Below are 20,859 nucleotides of genomic sequence, written 5' to 3'. Positions count from 1 at the left end.
ACGATCATTCTGACATTTCGCAGTACAAAGGATACTTTCTGACTGCTAGAGCCACAATGACCTCCTTTATGTTCATTGTACTGTAAATATTGGCTAAACAAGACATGCAGAGTTCAAGTTTGCATAAATTATGAAGCTCCAGCATGCTCTCTTCAGTGTGATATGAACCCATACAGGCAGCTTAATATGCAGTGTGTAACATCCAAAATACACTTCACACCTTGCCACATATTTCCCCACAACCTAATTTCACTCAACAGGACACTGTTCCATGCCACACTGTTCAACTCTACATATTTCCATTCCATGCTACATAATTCCACAACAAACCACATAATTCCATTCCACAACAAAATTCCACTACACACCACATACATCCAACCCACACCACAGCATTCCATATCATGCCATAAAATTAAATACCCACCACAGAATTCCACTCCACTACATGCCAATCCACAACACACAATACCACTTCGCACAATTACGCTCCCTAACACATAATACTACTCTACATAATTCCAGTCCACTCAATTTCAAATAATTACTATCCACATATTTCCACTGTATGCCATGAAACATAATTCCACTACACATAATTCCACTCAACACCACACAATTCCACACCACACAATTCCTCAAATCATTCTAATCCAATTTGCACAATTCCTCTCCATACCACATACATTTACTCCACAACACATTGCTAAAAGACATTGTCATTCACAACACCAATAGCTTTTGGATTGCCGAAACATATTGGCTCCAAGGGATGCTCACTGAGGTACAAGGTATGAAGTTAACATTAAAGCTTTCCGAGTCGTTTCACGTGCCTAAAAACCAATAATACTTTGCCCAATTTTCTTAGCAAAATCTCAATTTAAAAGAAAAAGTTTGTCATTTTTGCACTGTTTGAAATATTAAATGTGTTAATTTGAGAAAGGTAACGTTGGAAAAAATAAGTTTAAAAAAACAGTCATTTACGATCCCAATAGCTCTAACTTTCATAAATGTGAGATCGATTGCATTGCAAAGGCTTGTTACTTTAGTGTCAAACAAATCTTAGGAGGCTCAAATATCGCTAATTTTGGTAGCTCCAACACCGTGCCACCTATACATAGAATTGTTGCATTTCTTTGGCGCACAGACCGTTGACTGTTGTGCACGGGCACCTTTCATTGCCGCACACAGAATTCATTAAAAAAAATAGAGGAATCATTGCTGACAATCCATAAAACTCACTCTTTATTGGAGGATAAAACATTCTTCTGCAATACAACAATGCTGGAATATTTCTAGTAAGTTTCTGATGATGGCTATTTTTAAACCAACTTGAAGTCGCTTCCTCGTTGATGTTTCAATAAACCCTTCGCTAACCCTCGCTTTTCCACATGCTATCAGACCCTTTTCAGACGGGAGACCCCCTGATTTTTCAAGCCGAAAACGTTACTGTGTCCTGCCAAAAAGTGCATGGCATTCATTGTATGCAACTCAATGGTGAGAATGAAGGCCCCCGATGTTTTCAAAATCTCCCTCTTTCATGTTCCAAAAAGTTGGCATCCGTTCTGATTTAGAGGTTTTCATCAGCGCTATGCCTAGGTCAGACCTCACCAGCTATGAACAAATTATGTTACAGAAGTACTAAATAAGGGCGAAGTCAGCAGAACGCACCAGACATTTACCCTGTTGTCTTGTTTTGCGGTCGATGTCCAAGCGCTCTGCGTTCCTAACCTGACGGAAGTCACGGAATTATTACGTCAACATGTGCGCACAATAAAAGTCTCTGAGGGAAACACACAAATGAACAAGAGGCGGAACTGGTGTAATCTGAACGATTGGTTGCACCGCGGCCAGCGAGGACTGCGTTTGTGCAGCAAACTGAAGTCTACACGACGGGGTACGCTTACCCAATGGAGGAAATGAAAGGTATTGGCTATTTTTGTTCGTTTGTTTTGCAGCAGACACGAGGTCGGGTGGAGAGGGTACGCCTTCCTCGAAGGAGAACAACGTGTTCGTTTGTTTTACCCTTTGACGATTGCAATGGCTTATTATCATCGCGCATCGAGTAAGTCATATTGATTATATCTTGGGAAAACACCTGGAAGCAAAATATTCACTTCCTGACGTCGAATTAATTACCACATGTAACGGAAGTGAGTGTTGACGGGATTCACTCGCTCTGCCTCTCGATCGCGCCTGTTTTTGGAACCCGAACACTGAGTGAGTGGGTGGGTTTCAGTGGTAGGTACGCAACCCCTTAAGTGGCCCCAATGTCAAGCGTGATTTATATTTTCAGTTTTGACTTGGTAGAAATAGCTTGTAGCTGGGAAACCCATAGGCCTTATGCACACAAAACGCCTTTTGGTTGGGTTGGGTAGTATTGTATATTATAATACAATATTTGCAGAATAGCGGGACCAATATGTGTACACCCCCTAAATCAGGGGGTATTGAAAGCCTTTCCATGACGTTGTTACCACCGTTCCTGCTTAAAATCTTTTCCAATTCACTGCAAGTTAACTGAAAAATTCAAACTTTACTTATTTTCTTCTCTTAAAATTGTCCTCTTAAATCTGTTCCTAAATGTTTGTGTGTGTTTGGGGAGAGAGGCAGTTTTTCCATTCATAACTACGCTTCTGCCAGCAAAATCCCAGCATGCAGAATGCATTTACATTTAAAAGCCTAGACTGGTTGACTGTCACGTAACATTTTGGCAATATCACTCTGCTGATGGCTCTCAACTCACTAGATACGTTTGAGAGTGTCATCTTCAGCCAGTGCTGGCTTAATACATTTAGCACAAAGCATGCTGGTGCGTGTAGTGTAGAGAGCCACCTGCGCTCTCTAATATATTGTTGCTTGCACCCATGCATCCACCCACCAAATAAAGGGCTGGAGACCGCTTGTGGTCTTCTGGCGGATAGTGAAAGTATAGACTCCTGTCCATTAATTAAACACTGCTGCGGACTACGTAGACCTTTGCCCTGCCGTGCTACATTGGCGACGAGGCCGGTCGCACCCCACGTGTGCCCACCTACCTTGCGAGGCATTCCTGAGGTGTGCGCGGTGCCCACCCGCGCCACCGTGCTTCTCCTGGTGCTGTGCGACTGACTGTGATCGCATCGCGGAGCCCACCCGCACCGATCTGCGCTGGTCGACTTCACTGCTTCCCGGCCACCTGTGCTGCCCAGCTCGAGTCCGCCCACACGCCTCCAATGCCTCCGGGAGCGTGTTCGGCTGGCGGAACTCGCTGGTGCGGCGCTAGAGATGGGTGAGTGACTGCGGCCCCGCCCGCGCTGTGCCCTCCTGCGCGGCCGCCTCTGCTGCTGCCCTGCTGCCTTCAGCAGCTTTGGAATTCCCTTCACGTTGTCGCAGCCAGGCTGTGAGGCCCCAGAGCCGAGCTCCCCCCTCCGCTGCCTGCGCTCCCCCCATCGTCTACCATCTGGAGCCGGCTTGCTCCCAAAGCATTCCCGGGTGGAGCCACGTGCGCACTCTCAGCAGAGGCGAGGCCTGAGCATTACTGGGAGGAAACAAGCATTGGTAGAGCCAAGAGAAACTCTGCTCAAAGTGAAGGAGGGAGGACAATACCCACAGTGGGACTTGTGCAAGGAAAGATAATGAGCGGCACACTGATCTTTGACTGCAGGCTGCACGGCCAGACCAACACCGATGGAGGGAGTGCATTAGGCGAGGAAGGAGGGGAACTTATCGTGCAGGGGCCTGGCCAATACAGATTCTACCCCTCCACACACAGAACTGGGCCAAGAGGGCCGCCCCTGAGTGACACGCTCAAGAACAGAGGTACAGGACAACGCACTGATGCGTCCGCCCCAGTGCTGAACGCCTGCAAGCAAGCCATACCTTCGCTTTGCTCACCACCTCCACGAGGCCAAGATGAGCGACCCGGCGGCAGACGCCACAAGATGGAGGATGCAATCCAGCGGTCGCCGCCAATCCTCCACCACTGGTGCACACCCACACGGCAGTCGCACAATTACCCCCCTTCAGCGAAGCCTCGGACCCCACCACGGCTGCACCAAGATGGAAGGCCTGGGTCGGGCGGCTCAACCACTACTTCAAGGGGACAAGGGAGACGGATGGCACCGTGAAGCGGTCACTCCTCATCTACTATGGCGGAGATCTGTGACCTCTTCGAGACAATCCCCAACACAGGAAATGAAGATGACTACAAGGCGGCGGTCGCCACACTCAATAGACACTTTGACCCACAACTCAACTACGACTTTGAAAAGTTCAAGTTCAAAAGGACGTGGCAGACCGAGACAGAGTCCGTCGACATGTTCTATGCGCGGCTACGCCAGCTGGCTAGTACGTGCCTCTGCAGAGACCAGCGGGACGAAATCGGTGGTCAGATCATCCTAGGCTGTCGCTCCAAGCTCCTGCGGGAGCTGATCCTCAGGCAGTCGAGAATCTCGCTGGATGAGATCCTGGTTCTAGCTTGCTCCCACAAACTGTCCGACGCCCGGGCTGAGGAAATGGAAGCCACCTTACACACGCCAGTTGCCACCTCGCGTGCGCCCAAGCTCCGGCCAATCATGGAGGAAAAGGTGGATGCAATCCCGAGATGCCCCACAATGCCTCGCCAAGCACCAAGGCCAACACCGGGTGGGCAGTGTGGATACTGTGGCGAGGATCACCCTGCAACGGCTGTCTGCTAGGCGAAAGGAAAAACATGCTCTTGCTGCGGAAGACAAAACCACTATGCCAGAGTGTACCACGGTGGGCCGTTCCGACCGACAGCGTCAAGACCGAGAAACATGACCGAGAAACATGTCCCAGTGGGTTTGACAGATATCCTTGGACGACCCAACACCAGTATCGGATGACCAACCACAGGAACAACGCCCCGAGGACGAGGACGATGAAGGAGTATTTATGGTGTCATATGTTAGCCGGACAGGGACTCGTCAAAGGTCACCTTCCATGTGCTCTGTGTCCATCGACGGCACTGACGTGCAAGCTCTTATAGACACTGGAGCATCTGTCAATGTGATGACCACCAACCAGTACGACCGCTCATCACCACAACCTCCTCTGCACCATCCACCACTAGGATCTACACCTACGGAGGGGCAGACCCGCTTCCTCTCCGTGGTGTCATCCAGACCAGCGTCGCCAGCGGCAGCTACTCCACTGAGGCGAGGCTCCACGTCACCGAAGGCAAGAAAGGGACTCTACTTAGTTTCCACACAGCTGAAGACGTAGGGCTTGTCTTCTTTGCTAACCAGCTTATCGAATCCCATGCAGAAGCGATGCTAAAGGAGTTTCCGAAGCTTTTCAAAGGACTAGGGAAGCTAAAAGGCAAAAGGTTCAAGCTGCACATTGATCCCTCAATACGGCCTGTGGCCCTCAGGCACCAGCGGGTGCCCTTCAACTTACGTCCGCAAGTGGAGGAGGAGCTGAGGAAGCTCGAAGAACTAGGGATGATCAAGAAGGTTTCTGGCCCCACCCCGTGGGTGACCCCGGTGGGCGTGGCACCCAAACTGCGTCAATATGAGACTGCCAAATACCGCAGTGAAGAGGGAGCGACACATCACCCCCACAATGGACGATATTGTGGCAGACTTAAATGGAGCGAAGTGGTTTTCAAAACTAGACTTGACGCCGGGTACCATGAATGGAACTGGAAACAGAGAGCCAGTATATTACCACATTTTCAACGCACGTTGGTTTACGCAGGTACAAGAGGCTCAGCTTTGGGGTATCATCGGCCGCTGAGGTATTCCAGAATGCCATTTGGAAAGCACTGTCGGGGCTGCAAGGCGTGATCGATCTCAGCGATGATATCCTAGTATACTCCAACACGCTCGAGGAACACCACGCTCATCTCCGAGCCACTTTAAGAAAATTGGTGGACTGTGGCCTAACTCTGCACAAAGCCAAGTGCTCCTTCTATCAGGAGAGCGTGGACTTTTTCGGATGCACGTGCACCCATGAGGACTCCTGGTAGACCTGGAGAAGGCCGAAGCTATCCAGACAGCCAGCACACCAAGAAACCCCACTGAGGTGAGGAGCTTCCTCGGCATGGCCACGTACTGTGGATGCTTCATCCCCAATCTTGCAGCCATGTCAGAGCCACTGTGCGTCCTCACGCCTCACGACCACAAATGGGAGTGGACGCTGGCGGCCAACAAAGTGTTCCAGGACATCAAGGCAGGCCTGGTGGAGAAGGCTGTGATGGCCTACTTCCATCCACGACACCGAACAGAACTGGTCGTTGATGCCAGCCCGGTGGGCCTAGGGGCGGTCCTTCTCCAGGAACACGGCCCAGAAGTGTGGAAACCAGTGGCCTATGCCAACAAAGCCCTCACCGACACCGAAACCAGATACGCCCAGATCAAGAGGGAGGCATTGGCGATCAAATGGGTGTGCCAGCACTTCCACCTGTACCTGTGCGGCCAAGAATTCAGCGTCGTGAACGACCACAAACCGCTACTCCTGCTGTTTGCTGGCTCATCTCGGTTACCACCTCCGAGGATCGAATGATGGGCAGTGCAGCTGCAAGGCTACAACTTCAAAGTGGTTTTCCGCCCCGGTGTGCACAACCCGGCTCACTGTCTTGTCACCCGGAATCCCTGACACCATCCAACCCGTCTGCGGATGCCTGCATCACAGAGGCGTTTGTACACATGGTGTCGCAAGGGGCTTGTCCCAAGGCCATAACACTTGGAAGAGATCAGCCGAGCCACTCAAGAAGATCACACTCTCTCAAGGAGCCCTGGAGAACAACGGTTCGGCCCACTTCAGCCCGCCAGCAGCTATGGCAAGTTCGGAGCGAGCTAAGCGTGGGGGCCGAAGGAGTGGTTTTGAGAGGGCATCTAATAGTGATCCCAGAGAAGCTCCAGAAGAGGATTCTCGCGTAGGCTCACGTTGGCCACCAAGGAATGGCCAAAACCAAGGCCAGGTTACGAGACAAAGTATGGTTTCCGGTGATGGACTCCATGGTAGAGGTGATGATAGGGCAGTGCCATGCCTGCACGATTTCTGGAGGGGACCCCGCTCCGGCACTAGTGATCACGGAAGACCCGAGCAAAGCTCCGTGGACACACCTCAGCATGGACTTCAGGTGTTTTCCAGATGGACGACACATGCTGGTCATGGTCGATTCATTCTCGAAGTTCCCTATTGTTGAGGTGGTGGCCTCCACAGCTTTCCCCCACGTGAAGAAAATCCTGAATAGGGCCTTCGCAATGATGGGACTGCCGGAAGAGGTCAAGTCTGACAGTAGACCCACCTTCCAGGAGCGGCAGTTCCAGGAGTATCTTGAGAACCTAGTGGTGCGCCACAGGAAGATCAGCCCATTATGGCCCCAGGCGAACGGGGAAGTAGAAAGACTGAAGAGGGCAATCAACTGGGAATTGCGCATCACAGTGGATAATGGAGAAGATCCTGAAGCAGCCCTCGACCATTCCTTGGTGCATACCGTCAGACTCCTCATAGCACCACTAAGTGTGCTCCAACTCATCTCCTGTTCAAGCACGCCCCTCGAGACAGTACCCCGTCAGACCCGGCATGGGTGCCCATTAAGCGGGATGATGTAGCCGTCCATGCGAGAAGGGAGACAACAAATCGGAAGGCGAGTGAGGCCCAAAGAGCCCAACAACCGCAGCTCAGAGTGGGACATCCGGGTGGTGATCAAAGACCGACACCCAGGGTGGAAGTTCAGGACGCCCTACGAGCCAGAAGTGTGGGTCGTTGTAAACGTCCAAGGAACCATGGTGACCGCTCAAAAGGGACAACAATCCGTCATGAGGAATGTGTCCAGCTTCAAGAAGACAACGGAGGCGGAAGCGGACCCCGACGTCTCTGGGTACCAGGATTCTTTGCCGAACTTCTCTCCCCCTGTATCGCCTGATGCGAGGAGTGGCTTGCCGGAGTCACCAAGGCAAGCCAGCCAAGGAAGCGCTGGTAGTGCCCAGTCAACCAGCCAGAACACTGCTGCCGAATCTGATGAGAGCGCCCTGGCTGGGGTTGCGACATCTCCCTGTACCCGGAGCGAGAAGTATGGTCTCCGGCCGAATCTGGTGCCGAGTCAACGGCTGAGAGCCCTGAACTGAGAAAGCTTGATGGTCCATAACCAAAAGAAAGGAGGGATGTAGAGAGCCACCCGGGCTCTCTAATACATTGTTGCTTGCACCGATGCATCCACTCACCCCTTGGGGCGGGCTCGCCCCGAGTGTATAAATAAAGGGCCGGAGACCGCTTGTGGTCTTCCGGCATATAGTGAAAGTGTTGACTCCTGTCCATTAATTAAGCGCTGCTACGGCCTACATAGACCTTGGCCCCGCCGCGCTACATGTAGGTCTATGTGGTAAACGTGACGAGTAGGATCTGATGTTCGGATTAATACTGACAAAAGTCTTTCAGTAATAATGCAGAAAAGATGTGAACAATGTACTCTGGATCCAAAGAGCATCATGCAATGCGTACAGTACTCTTTCAGGCTGTTAACAAACTGACACTTTAGCTGCTTGTTCCATGATATCTCAATGCCCTTGAGTGCTTCAAACATCCAGCCATGCCTAATACCAAGCATAGGCGCTTAGACTAACGCATTATAGTGCTGGTGCTCGCATCATCGCACTAAAATGTATTAGTCACGCATCTTAAAGTGCCCTGGGACGCTACCTCGGGGGCGCTCTACTATTGGCACTGGTAGTGAGTGCACTGTCCTGTGCTGCCCCACTGGAGACACACAGCAATTGCTGGCATGTCTCTAGTAATGGTGGCGTGCCACAGTTGCTGGAATCTCATAAATACATTATTTATTTCAAACATGATCAGCGTCTGTGCCGTGTCGTGGCTGCTGCCACAGTGAATCTCAAGAGCTGTTGCACTCTGCATACCACATGGTGAGTCTGTCAGATTCCTTTCATTACAACAATGTGGCAACTGCAGTAAAAAGTCCACGTGGAATGAGGGCGGCACCTTGACTGTGTTGTTATTTTTCCTGCAAGGTGCCTGCCCCCACTGTCATCAGGCAATTTGTTTCCACTTGGATCTGGGAGGCAGAGTGTTGGTTGCCTATGTTGTTTACCTGCTACGCGCCTGCCCCCCCAACCTGACAAAGCAAGTAGTGATTGCCTGGTGGCTGAGAAACTAACATCAGGAGGCGGATGTCAGCTTTGTTTCCTTGCCACGCTGCAGCTCCGTGTCACCACACAGTACAGTAAGATTGTGATGATGCCTGTGAGTTCCTCTCTCAGTGTGACAGTGTCTCCCTCCAGCCATTGGCAAAGCAGAACTTTGCATCAGGTGTGTTTCTCTTTGTCGGGGGATCTTCTTAGTAAGGGGCACACTAGATGGCTCTTTTATAATGTTAACGTTTTATGGTAGAAATTTCTAGACGTGGACTATCATAGAGGAAACAAAGGCAAAGGACAGTCAAAGAGATTTAACCTAGCCCAGGTGTTAGAAATGCGGTCTCTAGTTGACAGAGGATTGTTCCTTGTCCAAGTAGGGATCCATAGCCCTGGTCAGGGTAAAGGTAGTACACACTAAAAGTTTACCTGTGCTCACCCTCGGGTAGCTTGCCACCGAGCAGTCTGGCTAAATTAAAGAGACAATAGTTAAAGTATGTGTGTGTGCACACACAGTAACACAGTGAAAGCACAGCAAAAGTACTCCACACCAGTTCAGAATCATAGTTAATATTTATCTGATTAAAGCGACCAAAAATCTAACATATTCAATTCAGATGCCATTTTTTTAAAGATTAAATCAGTGCTAGAGCTTAAATTCTCATATAGGGGTTTGCCCAAATGATCCCACGATACCTGGGCGAGGAACAATATAAACAAACTTAAATTCTCATATAGGGGTTTGCCCAAATGAGCCCACGATACCTGGGCGAGGAACAATATAAACAAACAAAATTGGTATATTGTGGGAATACATAATTTCAAATGTTTACACCAAGAAAATTTAAATGAATCACTGGTGATGTATTTGATTATGCAAAACATAACTTTTTCTTTTGACAAGCATTGTAATCTTGACTTTGGGTACCTGATGTGTGCATAGTAAAGGAATCTTGACAATACAATTATAACAAAAGATAGTTAGGGTAAGGGGATTCACTTCTAAAATAACCCCTGCTCACCACCTTGGTAGCTTGGCACAAGCAGACAGGCTTATCTCAGAGGCAGAGCATTTGTGAACACATACAGTAATGTGAAAACACTACAAATGGACACCACACCAATTTAGAAAAATAAGTAAACTTGATCTAAAACACAACAAGACCAAACAACAAAAATCCAACATACAATATTTTTAAAAAATAGTTACTGTGCAAAATAACTTTTAAATTGCAGGAAAAATGTGAAAATGCAGTTCATCCGACTCGGTAGCTCCACCCGGGGCTACCGCAATACTGAATACGACAGAGTCTAACAATTCCGCCAACCGCTTTGATACGGGTTAGCAAAAGCGTTGACAGACTTGGAGACTGTACCTTTTGTTGTTGTGGCCGACACAATGGTACGAGCCGGTCCGGGGCAACCGTCGCGGTTGCGATGTGAAATGGAAGCGTTACAGCTTGTGGTGTCCTCACAGCTCGGTGCAGGCAGCAGCTCGTTGACGGAGTTGGTGAGACCAAGGCTTGCGTTGCAGGGTGAGGCAGTGCTTGATGCATTGTTGGCAGGTCACAATATGGTGACAGAGCGGGTCAAGGTTCTAGTCAGGCAGCGACAGAGTAGACGTCCAGGCAGCGTGTAGCGAAGCCTGGAGGAGTGGATGCCCACCGGACGCGGTGCAAGCGGCGGCTAATTGACGGAGTCAGTGAGACCAGGGTTGTGTTGCGAAATGAGGCGGTACCTTCCGGACACAGAATCTTGCGACTCACTCGATGACAGAGTCAGTTACCCTTTTCTTCTCCAGGCAGCTGAAACCAGCGGTTCCAGTGACAGTGCCGAGAGGTTTGGTGAGGTCTTTGATGTTCCTGAGACCTTGTGAACAGGGGGCAAGCTCAGTTCAAGCCCTTGGAGATCTTCCTCACGCAGGGGACACAGCCAAGTCCTTTTCTCCTTTCTTTGACAGCAAGCAGCCACTGCAGGCCAACCCCAGACAGCAAACAGCACCCGGACAGTATTCCTCTTCAGTTTCTCCAGATCATCTCTTTGGCAAAGGTTCCTCTTGATTCCCAGAAGTGATCTAAAAGTCTGGGCCCCAATATTTATATCCCAAAATCCTTTGTTCTCTGGTGGCAGATAAGCCATGTCCTGAGTCAAAACCGGTTCTGTCATCTCTGGTGCAGCTTACTGGCAGGAGGTGAAGACAGCATTGTCTTTGGCAGACCAGGCCCATTCAGGTGAAAGGAAATCTCTCCCCCTACTCTAAATGCAGCCCAGGCCTATTCAGCCCAGCCCTGACTCATCGGGCTCTCTGGAGCCTTTGCCGCTCTCCAGCCCTTGTCATCCAAACACCAGACATGCAATACAAAAACCTAGCAGAGGCATACTGGATGTATACGCAAGAAAATACCTACGATCAAAACGGGGTATTTTCAAACACAGAATGTAAAAATCACCCTCACTAACTCACTAAAAGATGCTTTTTAACATTGAGTTCGGGCATACTAAACTTTATTTTCCTAACTTGTTCCCAGGGGTTCATATGTTTATAAGATGTTATGAGCAAACTCCCCTCTCTGTCCTATGGGAACAGGGTAGCCTTGCAATAGTGAAAAACAAAATTGGTAATAATTCACTATCAGGACATGCCACACACATCATGGCGTGACCTACTTTTCACTTACACTGCACCCTGCCCACTGGGGTACCTTGGGCCTACCTGCGGCATGACTTACATGTAAGAAAGGGAAGGTTAGGGCCTGGCAAGTGGGTGTACTTGCCAAGTCGACATGGCAGTACCAGACTGCCCACAGGCTCTGCAATGGCAGGCCAGGGTTGCATTTATAGGCTGCTTCTGTGGGTGGCACAATGAGTACTGCAAGCCCACCAGCAGCATTTGGTTTACAGGTCCTGGGCACACACAGTGCACTATACTAGGTACGGACTAGTAAATCAAATAGCCAATCATAAAAATACACAATCCATAACAGTAATTTACAAAGGGAGCACTTGCACTTTAGCACTGAACAGCAGTGGCAAAGTGTCCAAAGTATCTAGACCAGCAAAACTTAGTCCTACACCGAGCAAACACACAGGAGGCAAACGCAAAAAATGCAGGGGAGACCCACGCTAATGCTGTCAGGTCTAACAAAATTACTAATAAAATACTAGTTACAATTCATGTAACAACTAGAAACTTTCTTTAGTCTTCCAGTTCTGAAATAATGACTGACGTAAGAGGTGCACACATGGAGTACAATTTTGCTCTCTGTTTCCTAGTTTGTGTCCAAAGTGATATTTTAGGAGGTTTAGAGGTTCGAAAAGACTCCTCCATCCGGTAATTTTGACGTGTTTCGGCCCTTTATGATTCAGAGCCTCTTCAGGACAGTAGAAGAACAAACAACCTATAGAAAATGATACATATTTTAACAAAGTATCTAGCACTTAGAAACACAATAGCTCCAGCCAGAGCTATAATGACGTATTGGACGAAGTTGAATTTCAAAGTTCAGGGGCCAACCGTGACGGGGCGCTGGCCGGCTACAGAGTCGTACAGATCCCGGTTACAGTACATTGGAAACAATGACAAAACATAGACATTGTGAGGCGCTGAGGAGGTGAGGCATCGCTGAGGCCGGTGCAGCATCAGTTCCTTACTGTCAGTGCTGGTCGTTGGCTCTTCGGGGACACCCAGGACCTTGCAAGGCACAGGGGAAGTGATGCGGCATTGGCGGTTAAGTATCAGTTCCACTTGCGGTACGAGGTCGATGAAGCTTCGATGGTCAAGCCATGAGGCATCGACATTGTGGTGTCGATGTCACACCACGGTGTCACAGGTGCTGCGCTGGATTCTGATTCGGGTGTGACAGACTTCGGAGACCAGGTGCACAAGACTTATGCTGTGGCTGATCTTCAGAGGTGCTGCAGCAGCGTCGGGCGCAAGTTGTAAGTTGTGGTCATTGCATTGAGCGGGGACCACAGCTTCGATGAAGGCAGTGGCACTATGTCACAGTGCGGCACTGGTTCCGAAGTCACACTCCAAGTTAATGGACTGATTTCTTCTTGTTTAGCACAGTGACCTCACTTCCAAGGGATTTGGCACCACTTGGCTAAGTATGTCTTTCAGTAGAAATGCCCTGGCGCTGTAGGTGAAGTCTCTGATGGTCCTGAAACTTCCAACAGCAAGCAAGCTCAATTCAAGCCCTTGTAGAACCTTAGAAATCAGGATGCAGAGAGCAAAAGTCCAGTCCTCTCACTCCCAAGACAAAAGCAGCAGACCCACACAGCAAAGCAAGTAGCAGAGTGGCAGTCCCTCCTGGCAGCGCAACAGCTCTTCTTCTTGGTAGAATGTCTTCAGTCGAAGTGTTCCGAGTAGATGGTGTCATCGGTCCAGTACCTATACCCATTTTAGCGTTTGAAATTGGAAGACCTCAAAGAAAAGCCTTGTAGTGCACAAGACCCTACCGTTCCTGGCCCTGGCTTCAGACACACTACAGGGTAGTAGGCAGCTCTTTGTGAGGGGACAGGCACAACCCTATTCAGGTGCAGGTGTCAGCTCCTCCCACCACTCTAGCTCAGGAAGACCCGTCAGCCTAGTAATGGGTCATCAGGATATGCAGGGCACACCTCGGCTCCCTTCGCATGTGAATGTCTAGAGTGACTTCCCAATGCCCAGCTGACATCCAACCCAGACGTGTATTCTAGGGGCAGGCAGAGACACAGAATGGTTAAGTAAGAAAATGCCAACCTGCAATTTAAAAACCAACTTCACTAAAAGATGTGTTTTTACATTGTGAGTCCAGAGACACTAAACTCCAATTTTCCATCTATTCCCAATTGGATGAAACACTTGTAAAGTGTTACAAGGCAGCTACAATGCTAACCTATGGGAGAGATAGGCCTTACTGTTGTGAAAAACAAGTTTAGCCGTTTTTACTCACCAGGACATGTAAAACGTTAAACCACATGCCCTGCCTTTTAGATACAGTGCACCCTGCCCATGGGCTACCTTGGGCCTACCTTGGGGGTGCCATAATGTAATAAAAGGGAAGGTTTGGGATTGACAAGTTGGGGTTCTTGCCAGCTCAGTATGGTAGTTAAAAACTGCACAAACAGGCTTTGCGGTGGCAGACCTGAGACAGGTTTGAAGCGCTACTCGTGTAGTTGGCATAATCCATGCTGCAGGCCCACCAATAGCATTTGATTTACAGGCCCTTGGCACACTAAGTGCAAGGTACTAGGACTTAATAGTAAATGAAATATGGCAATCATAGAGAAAACAAATGCCATTACATTTTAGACACAGAGCACACGCACATTAGCACTGGTCAGCAGTGGTAAAGTACCTAGAGCCTTAGCACCAGCAAAAATGAAGTTCAGCACACAGTCAAAACAGTAGGCCAGAAGCAAAAAGGGAGGGGAAACCACACCAAAGATGCCAGGTTCAACCTCGGGTATCTAAATTCAGAGCCTCCACCAGCAAGTGCGTTGTTTCAAACATAGCTGCCAATTGGACATGTCATGTGTGGATCCTACAGCAACAACTTACTTCCTGCCAAAAGCTAATTCTTCATGGAACTTGTTTCTCGTTTAATATTGTAAGTGTGATTTCCAAAGTACATGAATGGAAAGTAAAGTTGCTAAAACAATGTCATGAAAACATGTTTGTTTTTGTGAGATTTTAATTATTGAACATTTATTGTTTATGGGTTGGGAGAGAACAAGTACTTTTTGGAAGTGAACCTCTTTGCTGCTTTAAAAATACTGGGTTCGTCGTGAGTGCAACATATGTGTGCTTTGAACGAGCAGTGCCCCTTTGTTGGGCTTACAGACTGTTGCGTTATGTTTCATATAGGTACCCTAATATAGGCCCGGAAAACATCATACCCTTGCACCTACATCCTCTCTCCTAAACTACACAGTATCAAGCCTTTTAGGATTGAACCTTTACCTAGTTCTAGTCCTGGGCGCAGACCGAGGGTGTCCCTTAACCAATGGCGTTCTATGACTTCATCTTTAGACTGTCACAGTAGGCATATTTATTCGTAAGGATGCTTGGAAACCAGGCTGGGGCTATACCACCTTCCTACACCACCTTCCTCCCCATATTTACATACACGGTTCTTTCATCCTCAAACCCAACAATGGCTAATACAAGTAACAAGTGACAAAGGGACCTTAGATTCTTTCGGTATAAATACATAACCTCTTGCTAGTGTTACTTAGAGAGAACCGAGACTTCCAGACCAACACACTGATTAGAGACGCTCAGGCTCCTGCATGCAGACGCTCCAGCTGACAGTGGTCTTAACATCCCTTGCGGGTTGTCCAACTCGAGACTAAGAAGGGCTCCGACATTCTCACACTTCAGGTAATGGGGTTCGACTAACTCCTAGAGGGATTCTTGGCTTTACACCTACTCGCATGCTAGGTACACTTAGATACATCTAGATAGGCATCATAGAAGTACGCACACTTTTATCATGCATTTTATATTCGTGTATTTATTCATGCTAATTGCAAGATTGTAGAAGGGTACTATTCTTTTTATATTAACAGTACTGCTGATGGAGCAAGGTTCTGTATAAAAGAAACTTGCTCGGATGCAATCCTCTCCATTAACGTGTAATACTGTAACCAACATGTTCGTAAATACTAACATTGCATTACATTTCTCAATAAATAAACTAGGGGAAGCTTGTCTATGTGTATTACTAATAGATAACCAGATTGTCATAAAATGTCTGCAGAAAACGTGGGAATCTTCTGCACATACTGCATCTACGTAGTATGACATCTTTTGCTTTTGGTGGGAAAACTTTGCAGCTGCTCAGTAGCATTTAATATGGCCGCTTGAAACTTGCATGTTAATGCACATGCTATGCTGAATTAAAACTTTGCACGTTTTATTAAATTGCAAAAGTTAAAATAAATAAATGGGATTAGAGTAGAGATAAGTGGGATACAGTGCATTCATTTATTTTTGTATTTGAACATGTTTTTCTTTGATTTATTGATAGTTCATATTTGGGCTTGGAGGGTGATTGACATTCCTACCCCATCTGACTTTTTTTGCGCAAGCGCACCCAAACCCTGTCCGGAACATGATGAATCAAGTTGAGACTCAGCCAAGGTCGCTCTAGCAAAGATGCTCTTGGGAACCTCACCTCTCAACCCAAAGAGGGAAGGAAAGAAGTCAAAATGTGCATACATTGTAATGATCCTAATGTTAAATGCGGGTGGGAATAAAGCTTGGGAAAGTAAAATTAAGGGGCAGGAAAATTGAACAATGAAATAAAGAAAAGTATAACATTAATATGGTGTGATGACCTCTCCCCATCTCCTTGTCCAATAAGAAATAGGGGGTTTCACAAACATTGAAACATTGGGGGGTGGTACATACACTTTGAACAGTATAACTAAGGCAGGCATAGTCAGTTAGCTGTCAGACCTGGTCAGAGACGACACAGACCCATCACCGACGCAGATGACTGCGGATGCCACAGAGGTCAGAGACGCTGTCCAAGCACTCTGATAAAAAATTCGAGAGAGAAGAGATGGTGATACTGCCTGAGAAGAATCCGATCAACTAGAGGGGAATGCGGTGGTGCATCTAGAAGAGGTCACCTATCTTGTCCTGAACCTGTCCTTATCATCGGGCTCCTGTCTGACCCAGGGGTCCCTATCCTAAGCCATAGACAGGGATTGGTCCTCACACCATTCTAGGTAAATATAAATCTGTGTAGTATGTCCTTGTACTGCTTTCTGTTTCTAACCTCTCCAGGTACTGTCATCATGAAGATTTAACCAAGTCATATTATTCTATTTCTAAAGAATCTGTGTGTATGACATGTATTGGTATTTGAGTCACAAAATTATTTAGATTAAACTTTTAAAACTCTCTCGAGTCTGTGGTCATTCTGAAGAATAAAGTTAGTGTCATTCTACCTGTACTACTAACTACCAGATCTATCAACAAGAAAGGAACAAAGGACAGACCAGGGTCCAGCTCAACCAATCCACATGTACCTACCAGATCTATTGACCAGAGGAAATTAAGACCCAAGGTGATAGGGTTGGTAAGAATTTGCAAAGGTAAAATTTCATCATGGTAACAAATTTGATTCCTGTGGTAATTGCCGGTTTATGTGTGAATGTTTATGAGCCCAGGTGAGTATGATAATTTATGAGTAAACCAAACTGGTAAGCTCCGCTGGATCACTGCTAATCATATATCTATGCTGCTGTCTAAAGGTTGTTGCAGCTCATATATTTTACACAAGAATAACAACTGTTCAATAAACTCTTATTGAAACGCTCAGACTGTTTATTCTGTGTGTCTCTGAGATAAACTAAAACGAACACGAGTGACTGAACGAAAAGTAGTACATTGTTTCCATGATCTTGAGGGATCAGGATGTCATGGTCTAACGGTGCCAGAACCTAATCTCTCCCCAATAATTGGCTCTCAGATGTCATAAATACTTGTATACCTCTTACTAACAAAAAAACTAAAACCCATCGTCCGCCTGCTCCATGGTACAATGAGTCACTCAAAATTAAAAAACTAACTGTAAGATCTTGGAAAGAAAGTGGAGAAAGAATTACACTTCCTCATCCAAATTTGTTTACAAAGATGCCTTAAATAATTATCACAAACTCTACAAATTGGCACTAGCAAACTTTGTTTCCTTTACTATCGCTAAAGCTGTTAATTGTTCCAAAACTCTTTTTAATACTGTCAAGGAATTTGCAGGTTCCACAACTCTTGTGCAGCCTCCTGCTCTAATCCAGCTTAAATGTGAGGAGCTAACCTCTGGTTTTTTATCCAAAAAGTTGACAAAAGATATCAAGATATTGTGCTGGAACAGGCAGGACATCACACCACTGCCTTTCTATCGCAACCTTCTCTCGGTATAGCTGATTCACCTCTATATCAGGCAGAAAAATGTGATCACCCCGACAACTCTCCTATGACTTGGCCTTTACGTACAATAGAAAGTGTAACAAAACTTTTAAACAACATCAAATCTGGATCTCCTAATGATCCATTACCTGTTTTAGTATTAAAACAGTTGAACACTTCTTCATTATCTGTGATAACTCCTCTACTAAATGCTTCGATGCAGGAATTTGTTATCCTATCAACATGGAAACATGCGATGATCGATCCTCTTCTTAAAAAGTCTAATGTTGACCCTGAGGTGTCCAGCAATTACCGTCCCAATTCTTTACTCCCTGTTCTTTCGAAAATTCTGGAAAGACACATTCACTCACACCTAAATCAATATGTGACAACACATGGACTTCTCCACCCCTCTCAATCAGGCTTCAGAGCGGGCTTTACCACCGAAACCACCCTATTTGGGGTCACGGAAGGCATACGTCACCATCTGGACAACAGGTACCCGTGGCGCTCATTTTATTAGATCTGAGCGCCGCTTTTGACACAGTGTCCCATATTGTGTTAATAAACACACTCAAGTCACAGGGTATCGGAGGGCCTGCCTTAAATTGGCTCATTGCTTTCCTCCCAAATCGTACTTTCTAAGTTTTCTCCCAATCTGCCTGCTCTGAAGTCCACTCTTTTGCCCATGGGGTGCCACAGGGATCCATCCTCAGCCCCCTATTATTCAATCTTTATGTAAGACTACTGGCTGATGTGGCTGAGAAATCTGGTTTATCCCTGTTTTCTTACGCCAATGATTCCCAAATCATTTTCTCCCTTTCCTCACACAATACAACTACCTCTTCTACTCTCAAAAATGGTTTAAACAAAATAGCATCTTGGATGCAGCAACATTTTCTTAAACTAAATGGAGAGAAAACTGAGATATTGGTGCTGGGAAAATAAAAAGATCTCTGGAACCACCAACATTGGCCATGCGAAATGGATGATCCGTCCCCTTCACCTCAGATTTGTAATCTAGGCATCATAACCGATAATTCACTCAGCATGCATCCTCAATCAGTTAAAGCTTTACCATCATCAAATGGTCACGAAAAATCTGGTTACTACCAGGAAAACCGTAGTCAATGCCCTAATAACATCTAGGCTTGATTACAATAATGTGCACTATATGGGCTCAAACAAATCTGTAGTCCATAGACTACAGATGGCACAAAATGCCGCTGTTAGACTTCTGTGTGGAGTCCCTAAAACCACTGCCATCTCGACCTATCGACGCAAACTGCATTGGCTTAAAGTTGAAGATCGAATAAAATTCAAGGCACTTAGTTATATACACACAATTAAATCTTGCAGTGCTCCCCTCTACCTGCTAGCCCTGGCCAGTCCTTACTTTCCTTCTCGAAATCTCCACTCTGCCACCCAAGGAAGGTTTGTTGTCCCGAAATTTAAATTAGCCCGGAGGGGCAGCAAGTCCTTCTCTTACCTGCGTCCCTCACTTTAGAATTTCTCTACCCACTGCACTCCGTGACAAGACCCTGTCTGCGCTCTGCCCATTGTATGCTGGTGGGTGATCTAAACCTACATTTGGATTCATCATCCGACGCTAATGCATCAAAATTACGTGAAATAACTGCAACCTTGGGACTCAAAGGTTTTATTGATAGCCCCACTCATGTCAAAGGACATATGTTAGATGTACTTTTTTCCACGGCGCCGGTAGTAGTATCTCCGCCGCTTCCAGTCCTTTGGTCTGATCATTTTTTAATAAAATTTGTTATGTCTTATGAGACTAGGTCTAGGCAAAGAATACAGAAGGAGGGGTCTCGTCAATCTAGAGCCTTCCACCTAGTGACAGCGGATATGTTATCTGATGCTCTCTGTCAACATCCGTGTAATTTGACAGGGACCTTAGAAACTGATCTAATTTTGGTTCAGGACTGGCTGCGACTGAGATTTTTGGAGCTGGCTCCTGTGAAGTTCACGAGTACTGCTCCTCGTCACGACTCTGCTCCTTGGTTCACGGCTACATTACACTCCATGCGTCAAGACTGTAAAAAGGCGGAACGTCTTTGGCGCCGTAAATATGATCCATTGGAGAAATCTAAATATCGGGTGGCCATTAAGGGCTACCATAAAAATATAGCTGAAGCCAAAAAGGAATACCTTGAGCGTAGGATTGATCGAGCGGACAATACGAGTAGGGAACGCTTTAGAATTGTCAAGGAGTTTGCAGACCCTGCTGTAGGAGCTCTCCCACATTCTCACACCGAAGGGTGGATAAGACAGCTTGCTGGCTTTTTTGTCACTAAGATTCAAACCATTCAGGACTCCTTTCCCCCTGTGGATGTACTTGGGGCAGCTGATGCTTTCGCCCAGAATGGACAGTTACCATCTCCAGAAGCCGAAAGTGAACCCATACTATCGGTCTTTCCGCAAATGACTTGCGCAACCTCCCTGGAGCTACTGACCCGGCTTCAATCGGGCTCACCTCTGGACGTGTGTCCAGCAAGATGTTTGGGCAGGGTGGCTCCGGCACTTAACAACTTGCTGAACCCCCTGCTCAATTTATCTTTGAGTTCCGGAGTGGTGCCGCGGGAGTGGAAACATGCACTCATTCTGCCGCTTATCAAAAAGCCTCAGTTAGATCCGCTGCAATGGGCTAACTATAGACCGATCTCCCTCCTCCCTGCTCTGGCGAAGGTAGTTGAGAAGCATGTTCAACTCACACTTACCACCTTTATTGAGAAGAATAACATTCTGCATGATTCTCAATCCGGTTTCCGTGCGAACTACAGCACGGAGACGGCCCTCGTGGAGGTGACCGACGCCATCAGGGAGACGCTCGATCTGGGG

General features: G+C 47.2%; 1 protein-coding gene across 1 annotated transcript in view; it reads left to right on the top strand.

Moving 5' to 3' along the window:
- Positions 1 to 1,795: 1,795 nt before the first annotated feature.
- LOC144819913 (uncharacterized) overlaps positions 1,796 to 20,859 on the top strand; it is a 120,319-nt gene continuing 101,255 nt past the window's right edge. The window contains exon 1 of the mRNA XM_078677622.1: positions 1,796 to 1,926. Coding sequence (XP_078533748.1) covers positions 1,911 to 1,926 — 16 coding nt within the window. The 5' untranslated portion in view covers positions 1,796 to 1,910. The remainder of the gene's footprint in view (positions 1,927 to 20,859) is intronic.

Source organism: Lissotriton helveticus, chromosome 2_1 (genome assembly GCF_964261635.1).
Source record: "Lissotriton helveticus chromosome 2_1, aLisHel1.1, whole genome shotgun sequence".
In the NCBI taxonomy this organism is placed as follows: Eukaryota; Metazoa; Chordata; class Amphibia; order Caudata; family Salamandridae; genus Lissotriton; species Lissotriton helveticus.
This window is presented reverse-complemented; position numbering and strand designations above follow the sequence as displayed.